Below are 14,507 nucleotides of genomic sequence, written 5' to 3'. Positions count from 1 at the left end.
TGCAGCAGCATAATTTTAATTTGCTATTTGCAGCAACACTGTTTTAACAATATTCAATGTAAGAGCATTAGCAATACAGACTCTAAAACAAATTTATGCAGTGATTTAAAGTATCACGTTAGGAGAAAAATACATGAATTTAATTCATAAAATACATTTAGAAAATATAAAACAATTGTAGAAATTAAAATGTCTATTATTTGTAATTTAATCATTGATTTGGTTTGCTGCAATATTTAGTTTCCTACATGTTTTTTTTTTCCTTAAGGCTTTTAGAGTTTTTAAGAATTGTGGTGGAAGAAAAGTAATGTCATAAATCAACGAAACAAACGGGTTTTCGATATTTAAACAACCTGGGTCAAATGAAATATTATATATGCGTTGTCACAAATTGTTTATACGATTTATACGTTTTTATTTTTTTCATTTTATTTTTAAAGCGAATCTTCGTTTAGAAAGATCGTCAAGTATGTGTAAAAACATGCTAGCACCTATATACAACTATTGATTAATATTTTTCCAAATAAAACGAAACAAGAAAACGAGCACAGTTAAGGAGACCTATTGATATTATACTTACATTAGAATATATCCTATATTGTCTCGATTCATACCTTCGAATTTTTTAGGCGAAAAAAAGAAACTTGCTTGTTTGTTCATGCGCGTTATTCCTAACGTGATTCAGATCACCGTCACCTGTTATCTAGTGTGTTATCTCACCCTTTCTTCCCCGTCCATTAGCGGTCATGATCGCTCCATCACCGTGACAGAGGTGTGTATTTGTGTTAAAGGTTGTAAACCAGTGGCAGTCAGTCTCCTGATACAGGCGACGGCATCGATTTGAAACTTGTCCTGTCTAATTTGATAAGAGCACCCATGCAGGCACCTCTGAATAGGACCATGGACAGCGCTCTCTCTTGACCCTGAACTCGCCCCTGTCTGTTCCGCAGGGGGACCTTCACATCCAGTGGTGCAAGTGATGTAGGTGAGTGTGTGGATGAGGCTGTAGCTGTAGCTGAAAACTGCAACTGCGTTTTATCACAGATCCTGTGCATAAGATAAAGAAACCACTAAACGTCTCATATTCTCCTCTCTACCTCATTGGGCGCATACTCACTCACTCACTCACTCACAGTCCATGCGAACACAAACCCATAGTTAAACATAGGAACTACGTTGAGATGTAATCTGGCATACGATAAGCAAGCGAATTCATACAGGAACAAAGCTGAATGGGGAGTCACGGAGAACTCTCAAATAACGCCAAAGAGGCTGCGAGACTGTTCAGACGGAAGGGGGGTTTGCTAGTGGGTAGAGGCTGTTTGATGGATCTCTACAGCTTTGAGACAGCTTGTTAATTAAAACCCCAAGAGATGAGCCTCTGGAGCCACCGTCCATATTAGAACATTGCTAACTATCCTGACAGCGAGCAATGTCACAAGCACGAGAAAGGCTTTGTACCCGTTTCTCAGCCCAGATTTGGTCTTTATGTCTTGCTGGTGTGGTGGCTATAAAAATATTTCATAATATGGCTCAAATCTCCTCTATTGACTATTTAACAAAACTAATCATTCATTTTGTAATGTTACATTTTCTTACAAATATAGGCTAGTAAAAAAAAAAAAAAAATACTACCTCTTGTTTGTCTTTAGAAGAACAGCAAATGAGTAGTCTTGAGTCTTTTAATGCAGGTCAGACTCAAATAATTATTTTAATAAATGTTTCTAGTTATTTATTTATGGTTTGTTTGTTTGTAAAAGATGAATTGCTGCCAGTTAAGGTCGCATGGGTTTTCAAAAAATAAATTATTATTTTTTTTTCATTTTTTAACTTTAAACAACTTAATGTGGTCTACAATTTATTTAATTAAGAAGTTCAATTTTATCCACCAACAAACTAAAACATAAACATACAGTTTACAGTAATACGTTTTAATGATATTTTTCATGAATGCTGCCATTGCCAGTCCGTGGATGTCAGTCAGCGCGATTTACTGATTAAAGTGAATAACATGCAAACTACAAAATATTAATATAAAACATAAATCATGTCCTACGTAAACTACCTTGAATTTACACGCAATGATATAAAACAAAATAGAAAACTGAGCATTTATGAACAACTCAATATATTAATAATAGCCTATCACTGTCATGTAAACTAGAAAGACGAGCAGATCGGGTAAATAATCTTTTTATTTTGATATTTTATATGTAATTTTTGGTGAATCCTGACGGACTGGTACTCCTCATCGTCCGCTGAGCAATCTGGTATAACATTTAAACGACATCTTTAAATGTTCTTCACGTCGTGGGCACATTCATCAACGTCAGATATGGACAAGCCACTATTTAGAGAAAGTGTAAGTGCTGCAATATATCTTCTTAACACTCAGAGGGGAGAAAAATGCGTTTTTGTGGAAATGTGAATAAATCCACTTACTTCTGTCTGTTAAAATGTAATAATATAACATTATCAGACGCGTTTTTGAAAAGAAAATCTACCGAGAGTTAGGGTTTAAAAACGTATTTCAGAAGGCTATTCACAATGGTATCACCTTGTTTTAACGTGGAAGTTTATTGACTCTGCAGTCCATTGAAATATTGCTGAGTGAGCTGGATACAGCTTGAAGTATATTGAAATCCTAGATTTTTCGAAAGAGTAGCTAAAAATAATATATTTTTTTATGATTTACAGGAATCAAAACATTTTAACAATTCCTTAAAGATTTTCATAGTCTAAAGCAAACTAATTAACAAATCCCAAAGCAGCATAATTTACCATATGAAATATAAAGCATAATATATATATATATATATTTTTTTTTTCATGGGGAGAAAAACATAAAATACTCGAAAACAGCCAGCATATCCCTACAAATCTAATTACATCTATAAATTAACCAAATAGTAATCACTGGATTTTTATTATTATTATTATTATTTCACTAAACATTCAAATATATGTGTCGCGAATCCCAAGTGTGAAGGACAAGTTAAGGAAAACGCATTAAAACTGCGTGTGTGAACAATGGCAAACGGGAAAAGAATAAACTGAGGACCGTTTCTTCCTTTAACTGAGGGTCCCAGAACACAGAGCGCCATCTAGCAAATAAAGGGAGAAACAAACAGCTCTAGACAGCACCCTTTACACGGCACGAGAACGCCAGGGCACCAAAACAAAGCTGCCAGCCTTCGACCTCGCAGGATTCTAAATACACACCAGAGAAAAATGTACAGGTTAGCCCATTAAACAAACTACTGTCCAGGTATCTTCTAAAAAAAAATAAACTAATCATTGGTCTTAATGATAATTTGGAACAGAGGAAACTGTGTATTATGCCCAGACATTATCATAAGAACGGTTTGCGTTGCTTTAGACAATTGTGGTGACTTTGAACCGTGCGCTATATTAAATACAGATCTAGCCTATAAGCTAACTCTATTACACTTCTGGTGAACTTGTCTGAATGAACGACAGCAGAGGATAATTATGTCGTAGTGGAGACTGGTATATTCTGACCCCAACGTGATGCCAATCTGTGCATCTTTAAGATACATTCAGTGAAAGTTTCACAAAGTCAGCTGCATGGAGCCAAAGTTACATATCCAAAAGTATAACCTGAACCGCTCACGTTTCTTTCGGAATGAGAACTTAAACACTCTTACACAATGTTCAACGCAAATACTGCAAGACTATATATGCTCAACGACTAAAATAAAATAAATAAATAAATAAAAAGTGATCTTCCAATGAATATGGAATGTGATGACCATCTACTGATGTCACAGACCATGTGTTGCAAACGTGTCCATTATATCAAGACCCTAATCATTAATTTTTCGTGTACATAAAAAAATATTCTTGATATAAGACGTTTTATTTGCTTGATTACTCTGGCTACGTTGACAACATATGTTAGTCTTTTTTTCTGCACAATTGCATGTTTTCCCAACCTTTGTCAATTTCTACATATCTTACATATTCTGCCGTCATATGACGCAAACAATATTACTGTAGCCTATTATAATAATACTATATACTTATAGGAATACTATGTATATGTATGTATGTGTATGCATATGTGTATATATACAGTATATATATATATATATATAGGCACACACACACACACACACACACACACACACAAATAACTTTATAAAGAAAATATAACTTCACTTTCCAGTTTATGTGAATACATCTTCCAGTATTGATGAACGCGGAGTAATTTTTTATGAATTAAAGACATGGGCCTCCTGCTCAGCTTGTAATGATTGAAAGGTCCATATGCGGATTGGCCGTGGCTCCTCCAATGAGCCGTTTGACTACAGGCCTAAAACATTTCCACATTTAACCACGCACAATCTCTCTTGCCATTTCCCAAGCTATTGGTTTAAAGAAGGTATTTCATTTAACACAGATATTTCATTTACAAAAATGGGTGTAATCAGAGGCACAAAAATGCGCTATTGCATTAAATTAAATACACAAATAGTTATGTTTTACTACATTATCGAATTAATGTCATTTAAGTGAGATCTTATAAGTCTTTAATGTTTTGTATTTTGGTAGCTATGATGATTTCAACTCCCCGTTCATGTTTACGGTGGTAAAAACTAGAGCAAACTTGGAAGAATTGCCCTCTTAAAGAACCTAGCTTCCCTTCCTCAGATTTTGCCGCTAAGAGGTAAAACTGAACACGTGATGGGGTGTATTTGAAGTATAACGAGCTTTGTGGTTGACTCCTTTTCATTGCCTGGCTACAAACACGCCTGCTCTCAAATAAGCCTCTCCAGACCCCTCCGCCTCCCGCCACCTTGCACTGAATGGTCAGCTGACCCCAGGGTCTTCATCCACTCTGTCCAGTTTTGACCGAATAAGCCACCTTCCCCCAGTCCTGCCACAACTAAATAGGATCCCTGCTATTCTTTATTGATATCATCAACGAATGCAAATGAATTTGGACGTGGGGGGCAGGGGGCTTGAATTTCAGGGATAAATACCGCGCCGAGATTGCTCTACAGAGGATAGGATATTTGGGAAAGCATTTGGTAACGAATCATACCTTCTTGCACTATGATTATGAATAAAAGGAGGAAAGAAGATCATGGGAAATACAAACACGTTTTCGTCTCTAATATAAGGAACACCACACGTTTCTCATTCAGATTAATACCATACATTTCTGGATTGTTTTTAAAGAGTGGAGCCGGGTCTTTTTGAAAGAATGGCCGAACCCACCTTCCATCTCTCTTTTCCTAGATTCCCTTATTCTAAGACCGACTCACATCTTTTGACATACACAGACAAACACACGTGAGCGCGCGCAAACATATTTGAGCGCACGAGAAAACTGGCTTTGTGGCTTTGCCTGTGGATGATGAGGGATGTGGCTTCTTATGCATGAAGAAGACACTTCCTTTGCATCAGGCCTTAAAAATGGTTTTCATTTCACTAACCTACAATGACCTACACGTGTATGTGTGTGTGTGTGTGTGTGTGTGTGTGTGTGTGTGTGTACTGGACCTGGTATATATATATGGTACTGGACCAATGTGTATAATGACATGGGAACAACAACGAAAACATGGTTTATGAGGACACTTCCTGTGTCCCCGTAAAACAAAAGGCTTAAAAAGCATACAAAACGGTGTTTTATGAAATTCAAAAATTGCCAGTAGTTTTCTGTAAGGGGTAGGTTTAGCTGTAGTGTTGGTGTAGGGCGATAGAAAATACAGTTTGTACAGTATAAAAACCATTACGCCAATGGAGAGTCCCCGTAAACCACAAATGCAAGTGTGTGTGTGTGTGTAAGTAATGGACAGTGTCTGCCTATTTTGTTCTGCTTCATATTTGAGTGTTCTGCAGCTTATGCATTACTGTAACATCGGGTGTGTAGCACCCCACATCAACACACACATATGCATGAACATGTATCCAAATATAAAAAAAAAACTTAAAATACTCTACTTTGTGTGCATCGTTACTTTTGTAGCATGGGTTTCTCTGTCATTTCATAATTTTCACATTCAAAATCAGTGCAGTTGAGCTACTACAGAAACGCTATCACTTCTCTTTGGAAGTGGGGGAATGCGTATGTATTTATCAAACGCGCAAATTGCGACAACTATAGGCAAGACAGGCAGTATAAAGGGGGAAAAGGCATGGGATCAGAGAGCCGTGGCAGGGACCAACACTAGAGCAAGAGAGATAATGCTTCTGTCAAGACCCGGTCTATATAACGGGGATGAAAAATATCCTTCGACAAAACGCTTCAGTCATTTATTATGAAAGAAAATAGAAGTCATGCTGAGAAATTAGGCAAATAAAAACGAAATTAGGGCTATATTAACCACACCATAATTCACCAAGCCTGTCAGGCCGCCTACTAAGAATCAGTGCCTATGTACAAATAAATGCTTGTTTATTTGTTTTATGTTGTGTTTATAAAAAGGAAATATTTAGATAGATATACATGTAGATAGACAGATAGACAGATGATAGATAGATAGATAGATAGATAGATAGATAGATGATAGAGATTGTAGGCTACTTGTTCACGATCAAAGTAATTGCATATATTTTATGGTGTGTATGTTAAAAATATTTATATCGAATATAGATTAAGCTGTCTGCATATGAAAGGTGGGTCATTGTTTATTTGGTCCCAGTGTGAAGCGCAACTGCAACAAAAATGCTGCTGAGTAAAATTGGGAGTGTCGCTGGCTGCGGTAGCACAGGCGCAAACCATCTGTTGTGTATTATAAAAACGAGCAGTAAATATTGCTGAAAAGCCAGGACGTTATCAGGTATGTAGCAACGGCATTTCTTTACTGCCCACATGGTAGGAATCAGAAAATGCGCTTGTGTATGTCTGTGGAAACATATTTGCATCACTGAATAAATGCAATAATTACATACGCTTTGTCTTGAAGATCTCATGATAATCTGACGTCAGCATGTTTACTGTTCTTGAAGGAAAAACTGAATGAAGAAAGCTGTCCGCTGTCTAGCAATGAAAAGCGTATTTTTTATCGAGGATTGTAGTAGACTATTGATAACCCGTCTCTTAAAATCAACAAATTCGGGATCATCTCCAATACTGTAAGTTTTAGTTTAATTTCGGCCGAATATCGTAATCACTTGGCGTCATTCCGCTAATTAAAAATAAGACAGAAACTGTATTTTATATTTCGCAGTCTGCGTCGCTTCGCCTCGGTTACCTCCTTTCACGTTTTCCTTTCAAAGCAAACTTTCCGTTCCCCAAAGCTCGCTTTTCCGGCAATGATTTATTTCTTCAGCACACAGACAAACACGGACAACTGGCACTCTCGAGTTTAAATGCCACGTGTTGATTGATTTGTTGTTAATGACAGTCGGAGTCATATATACACGCACGTCGAGACATCCTCTAGTCTCTTGCTTTCCCACAGAGCTCTCTCCCTCCACCTCCGCGCTCTCTCCATCTCTATTCATCTCTATTGAGCTATTCTAGCACAACGCGCGTGCACGCACACTCTTCCACGGGCGCGCGTACCCGGGAGCCCTGACTAACACACACGCGCGCGTTTAAGGGGGACGAAATGAAAACAAATTTTCTTACTTTTTTGGAGGACATCTGCGCAATACTTCAAAATCTTGCAGTCGCTGAGTCCACTCTTCGCCATGACGTGTTGATAAAGTCGCTCTTCGGTGACTTGTCTTTTAATTTATGCTTTTCTGGAGTCTGTCCCCTGTACCCAAATGCTTTGAGTGAACTGAAGTGCAGATTGAGACATATTGAGCCCCCTTTAAGGGGGATCATTTCATGTGGGAGGTTGGACGCAAAGTTTGGACCCGTGACTAGCATTCCGGAGAGACATGCATATTTTAAAACAACAAAGAAAGATAAAGACGGGACGATGGGTGGGAGTAAAAAAAAACGTTTGGAGAAAATTCTGACTAAATGATAAAAAGCTGTCATTGTTGGACAAGATTTGAGTGCGCTTTCAGTTGTGGATTTCCTTGCAACTATTCCCTTGTGGAAAAGCTCCCTGCGTAAAGAAACTGTAAATAGTTATATTTACATGCGTATGCTTTGAAATAATTGCCTATAAATTTGCTTATATGCTCAATGCCACACTCTAAGAAAGATCAGCTGACTCGTGGGGGAAAACAAAACAAAACAAAAACTTGTCTTTTAATTTAGAAGTTTAAATTAACTTTGAACTTTCGTATTTTTTTATTGTTATTTACACTCAGAAAACAAATTATTTACATTTACATTTATTATAATAATATAATGAAAATACAAACGTAGTTTTATTTGTATTTTTGTTCCATTTCCCCGTTGCTTGTCATTGACAATAAGCCTAATGAACTTTATTATGCAATGAAAAGTATGCAAAGCAGGAGATGTATGGCGTTGAGTTAGATATCTGTTTTACTTGTCAGTGGTCGGTCATGGGTATGGAATGCTAATAAGAGACCCCCCTCTTTTTCTCTGTCCCTGTGCCGTCTCATTCCCTTTCTCTCTGCACGCATAAGGGATCGATAGCTGACCTGATGGTTTGGCCAAAGCTTTATTTATCTGGCAAGGCAATGATATTATCAGCCTTGAACGTTATATACAGCAAACGTCTACCTAAATCAACACAGAGGGATCGCTTACACAGCGATCTGTGCTTTCTCGCCTCCCTATACCTCACACCAGGCCCGACCACACACACACTCTCGAAGCGGAACACACATACAACAAAACTCTATGGTTCAACGAAGTCACGCACACACATGCAAGCACAGGCGTCGCCTTATGTTACGCTCACAACTGGGGATATTTTATATCCTGTTGTGTTGGATTTGATCCATGGCTTAAGCTTGCTGGGAGCTCTGTGGACGTAGAATTATGCAGTGATCACTGAGAATGTTAACACAAATGTATGCATATGCCCTCTGTGGCATAATGTAAACAGGCAATTTGTGTAATGCCAAAGATTTTAAAACAATATTTTTTTAAACATCAACTGCCTCACATCACCTTTCACTTGAATTTAACACTATACTTTATCAACATAACATCATAATGCGTGTTGATGAATAGAGGGATGACCATATGCATAGATAGATAGATAGATAGTACAAGTAGTCACATTAACAAGTCTAAGCATATAAATAAAACGACGTCAAGTCCCATTCACATTACAGTTAATAAATTAAATGAAACAACACAAATTTAGCTTACTTTGAATAGGTCTGTATCAGTGTGATGACCAAAGTCCCAGATCGATATAACACAAATATCTAGACATTTTTAAGTCTCTGTTCTTCCCCTCCACACAGACAACATCAAAAACCATAAATTATGTCCCAATATCCTAAATGTGTCAGATAAACACTCGTACCTCAGTCAAGCGCGACTAAGCTAACAGCTGTTACATTCCAAGCCCGCAGTGACTATTTATTTTCTGTAGGAAAACGGTATGTGTCTGAGTCATTTGGTAGTCCTTTTCGTGAGGTAAAACTGCCACGCTAACCTCCTAACCCACTTTAGATTATGAGATACTGAACCTCTGAGATTATGAGATCATGTGCATTTAAAATCGACGTGGAAAATAAAATAACGAAGGATAAATTCAAATATCGTGCAGTAGCCTAGCCTACACAACATATGCTGACACGCATCTCAAACAGAAACTAGAATAGACTTTTTCTTGTTGCATATGATGTTCTTTTATGGATAAATTTTGCTTTGTTAATTAGGAACACATGGCACGAATTCAGTCCTTAGCAACTATTGCTTTATATAGCCCCAAGTCCAACAAATGTAAATCTCAATAGAACGTGCTCCTCTTATTCTGCTATTTCCCGTGAAATAGAGGGAAAAAATCTTCAGGGATTTTGATCTCATTACTGCCGAACATGAAAGTGCTTTAAGTTTCAGCTCAATGCAATGGTCAACACTTTAGTCGAAGCATTATATAAGTAAACAAGGGCACACTTGCCTTTGTTGTCATATTTAGGTAATTTCAGGCCTACTGACTTTGATTTAAAAATCGACAGCACATTGACTATATCGCCACACATTTATAGCCTAGCTAGTCTTGTGAAAATGCCTGGTTTCTAGCAACAAAGTCTCTCTACTTGACCTCCATAAAATCAGCAGAATTCCCGTGTGCATTGCATTTTTTTTCTAATAGCCTAACCTGACCATATTTTGCATATGTGTCAAAAAATATATGGTCTCGCCTGCATTTGACTTTTTTTCTCATAGAAATACTTTTTACAGCGCTAATAGCCTATAGGCTACATGGTGGGAAAGGCGATGCAAAAATAAAACACATATGATCCTTAACTTCATCATCAAGCTAATTGCCCCTCCAAAGATCATGTGATGAAATGAACACTATACTATGAATCTTCCCCATCGAATATATATATATTTCAAATAAAAATACAACAGAGAAGGATATTTTGTCTATGTGGCTTCTTGCAAGTCCTCTTGAATCCATTTCACTTGCTGAACCACTAATCGCTTTTAAGGGCGCTATAAGCGAAAATATTCTTTCGCTTATTATTATTTATATGAAACATGTCAACGCTAGTATTAGCCTACCTTACAGGTTCATTGAAAAACAGTCTATATCACGAATAATTAGGGCATGGCCAAACCCGCACTTTATTTTTGTGATTAGCCTATGTCATGCTCTTTTTATGGGAATCAGCGTAGGCTATAACGAACTTGCTTGAGTAGACAAGATTAGCGCTCGGTAAAAAATTCAGTGACATTGGGGTCAGCGAAAGTTCTTGTCACTGTACTTATAAAAACACGCCTCCTTCCCACCGTAAACTTCACACGTGAAAGGTATTTACGTGCACATGAAGGACAATCGCGCACATCTGAGCATCAAGTGATTTCCTTTCGTGGTTCTAACCAATCATATGAGGCTGCACATGAATTTCTCTCTATCTCGGTACAATACATCACATTTAGTGTTCCTATCGACCGGCTTACATGCGGCATTATACATATCTTAGATTGATCACACATATAACTGCTTCTGCGTTCCTAGTGAAAACATCTGTCCTAACACAGATCCATTCGCGATCACCTCAAAGTAATAATAGTCTGCGAGTTTTGATGGATTTGTTTTCTTTTCCCCTCTACTTCGTTTCTTAAAACTGTGGTGATAGAAGAATAAGCCCTCATTGCCTTATTAGAGGGACGGTATTTCTTTATATCTTCTCTTTGACTATGAGCAAGCCTTTCAGTTCAGCCTGGGAAAAATATTAAACATTAATGCGCTGAAACAGGCATAGATCTTTGAACCAGTCGGTATCAACGTCACAGAAATCTACGGGGACTCCAGATAATATAAAACGCACGTGCTCACCAAAACGCACAGAGAATAAATATGCCTCCAAAAGTAATCAAATGCTTGCATTCTGCTTATAGAGGTTTTACAGTATTTCAAAACTATTCTTGACGGGCTTGATATTTTGTGTCAACATACAAGTCAGCCCAACAAAAATTAGACAAACCTATGTGTTTTCGTTGACCTTCCTTAGCAAACAGAAATATGCATAATGTAAAAGCACATCCCAAATACCCGCCATTAGAACAGCTCATTAATAGCATGAAGAACATTGAATTTGCTGAGAGCGAGACAGTGTTGCCTATTTCCTTTTTAATAGTATAGTCACCATCACACAACTTCACGCGACCCTTCTGCACAGGCATATCATGATTAAACAAAGATGAAAGGCAACATCCAATAAAAAAAGAAATAGCGAAAATATCAAGACGAAACAAACAAAATGTATTTGAAAATGATATATTAAAAGTGCTTTTGATTTTTCATGTCTTTTATCTCTGACTGATGATTGACTCAACACACACACTCGCACACACATACGACCAAGAAAAAGTTTCACTGGTGTCCTCTCCTTAAAATGTCCATGAGGTCAGATTTGCCGAAGTTGCATGTCCATAACATCAAGTGGGGGAAGATTCAACCATCAGTGAAATTGTCATTGCGATTAGACTGTCTCATTTGTCTAATGTTTTTCTTTATTTTTAAATTCTCACTTCAATTTTAATTCTTGGAGAACATATCTTCAACAACATATATCGCACTCATTATAAGAAGCAAAAGGTTATATCAAAAATCATTAGTATAGAATCACAGAAAAAAACTGGTTTAGAACCAGAAAAAATACAAAACAGAGATACATAGACACAGGACATTTCTTATAATTGCTTGGAAATTTCTTTCCCGCTAAGTCTCGCTCATTTACTGCGCAATATGATGTTCTTCATTTTATTTGTACGTATTTTGTTAATAAAAGAAAAGAAAAAAAGAAAATGAAAATAAAGACTAGTATTTTACAAAATGGAGAGTGTTCTTGATGACGGCGATGGATTTACACGGGAGTACGTCCAGTTCTTTAATCTTTGTACATTACATATTCCATTTCGGTCCCAGAAGACAAAAAAGTGTCTTCTTAAGTGGTCAGGAATTAGGTCCTATATATATAGTCTTCTTGAAAGGGCTTGCAGAATTTTGGTCCTTTAGTCTTTTTGTTTCACTCGCTCATTCGGATCATTGAATGGACATGTAGGGCCAGTTGAAGCTGCTCCCGGATAATAACATATCCCTGATGAGGGTTTCAATGGGAGTTTTACCTACCAAGCGAACGAAGAACAGCTGTTCAATTACAGCCGAAGAGACAGTGCGGAGAGAAGGCAGTCGCAGTAAAAGCTTGCCAAAGCGACTGGGCTGGTTCGGGTACTGGCTCCTCACGTACTCCTCCAGGGCGCACTGAGACTTCTCCTGCAGGCTCTCGATGTGTGCAGCATCTGACAGGCCGCAAGCGTCTGAGTAGACAAAACACAGCACAGAAAAGAGGCCCAGGTTATCATTCAGCATCAGCATTACGTGTTGTTGACAAAGTGAGATGAACAAACACGAGCCCAACATCATGCATCACGCAGCATATGAGGCTGCCTGCAATATAAATAAACAATACGTCTGTGCAATCCCTCAAGAGTAACAGAACGTACTCCCTGCGTTGTAGGGGACACACCGCATGCACGCTCACAAATCAGACTAAACAAAGAGTACGCAGGGACAAGGGTGCATAGCAAGCTCGACTGAAGAGGGTGGAGAAGGCGCTCGTGCCTTGTGTCAAATATGGAAATATCCAGCTTCATATCTGACAGAGAATTGGGCATGGTAATAACCAAATTATGACCTAATTGCTCTCCAGATGCTACCAAGTAATTTCTCGCCCGATTCCCTGTACCAGCAGTTGCCTTTGCTGTGAGTCTGAACGAGGAGGCAAGGCCGCTGGAAGCAATCACATTTATTACCGTGGACTTGCTTGAGGACACAATCGCCTAAATTTCAGAGAAAGACATGTATTTTACAAGAAACCCTTCTACTTTAATAGTGCATGTCAATTAATGCTATTACGTCAAAGCATGTTTAAAAATACCACATGAACGCCAATGCAGTAAACATATAGGCTTACTGGAACTGCCAGCATCAGTTCAGCCAAACGTCCTCTCTCATGAACACCATCGTCAGGCCAATACGTATTCTATCAGTATTCTAATATGGCGGCTTTGTTGAAGATATTCAAAATAAGAGTTTACGTTTTCTCTGGTTTAAGTCTTAAAGTGTAAGGGCGTGGTGTACAGCATGCCTCGGAGACTGATCATAATTGCACTGGACTAGAGCACACTGTGGTCAAATACTATAACCTTCTGAACTGGCTAAGTCCTTGCTAAAACCTCTCCGTAATGTGACCTCATGGGCCACTTTCCGCTGCAGCCAGCATGTGCAGAAAGAACTGCTATAAAAACAGAGAGAATTCAGCAAAACACAGTGTAATGTGTTTCGTATGTGTACGAATGTTTTTGTTAGTTTACTTAACGATTTACACTTAATCAGAAAGAACCCGAGAAGAGACAAAACCAGTGGGCGCATTATTAATTATTAATCCATCACGTGAAACATATAGACCATATGTCCAAAACTTTACGCAGCACTTCGGAATCAAAAGATACAGTTATTATTGAAACACATTTCGGATCTTACGGATTAGGAAATCCTTTCATCAAGTTGTTCTGATTCGCTACACAGTCCAGACTCTAAATATCTTAGTGCTTTGTAAGCAATTCATTGTTAAAAATGGCAAGGATGCTAGCCTACCGTGTGAGACTGATGTCATTGAGAAACAAATACAATGTTACATTTCGGTGGAATAGATTAGATGTTCAGAACATTAATTATGTTTCACCATTAAAGATTTGGCATGCCATACACATTCAACAGTAACGAATATTTCTGAAAATTAAGGCAATACACAAGGTGGCCAACCGACCCTGGCCTACTTTAACTTGAACGCCTCTTTTAATTTCACCTTAAGGTAAAAAAAATTAAAAAATTAAAATATGGCTACACTGCACAACATGATCAGTAAGCTTGGCTAGTCTTTTTTTTACAGATGTTTTTTTAATTGCA

General features: G+C 37.8%; 1 protein-coding gene across 2 annotated transcripts in view; it reads right to left on the bottom strand.

Moving 5' to 3' along the window:
- Nucleotides 1-11,827: 11,827 nt before the first annotated feature.
- The window catches only part of LOC107699709 (nuclear receptor subfamily 2 group F member 1-A-like), a 7,633-nt gene continuing 4,953 nt past the window's right edge, over nucleotides 11,828-14,507 (bottom strand). For both annotated transcript variants that reach the window (XM_016501042.1, XM_016501043.1), the window contains exon 3: nucleotides 11,828-12,856. In XM_016501042.1, the coding sequence (XP_016356528.1) occupies nucleotides 12,582-12,856 (275 nt within the window). In that variant the 3' untranslated portion in view covers nucleotides 11,828-12,581. The remainder of the gene's footprint in view (nucleotides 12,857-14,507) is intronic.

The sequence above is a fragment of the Sinocyclocheilus anshuiensis genome, unplaced genomic scaffold, assembly GCF_001515605.1.
Source record: "Sinocyclocheilus anshuiensis isolate Anshui unplaced genomic scaffold, SAMN03320099.WGS_v1.1 scaffold278, whole genome shotgun sequence".
NCBI lineage: Eukaryota > Metazoa > Chordata > Actinopteri > Cypriniformes > Cyprinidae > Sinocyclocheilus > Sinocyclocheilus anshuiensis.
The sequence above is the reverse complement of the archived record's forward strand: the minus strand, read 5'-3'. Positions and strand labels throughout refer to the sequence as shown.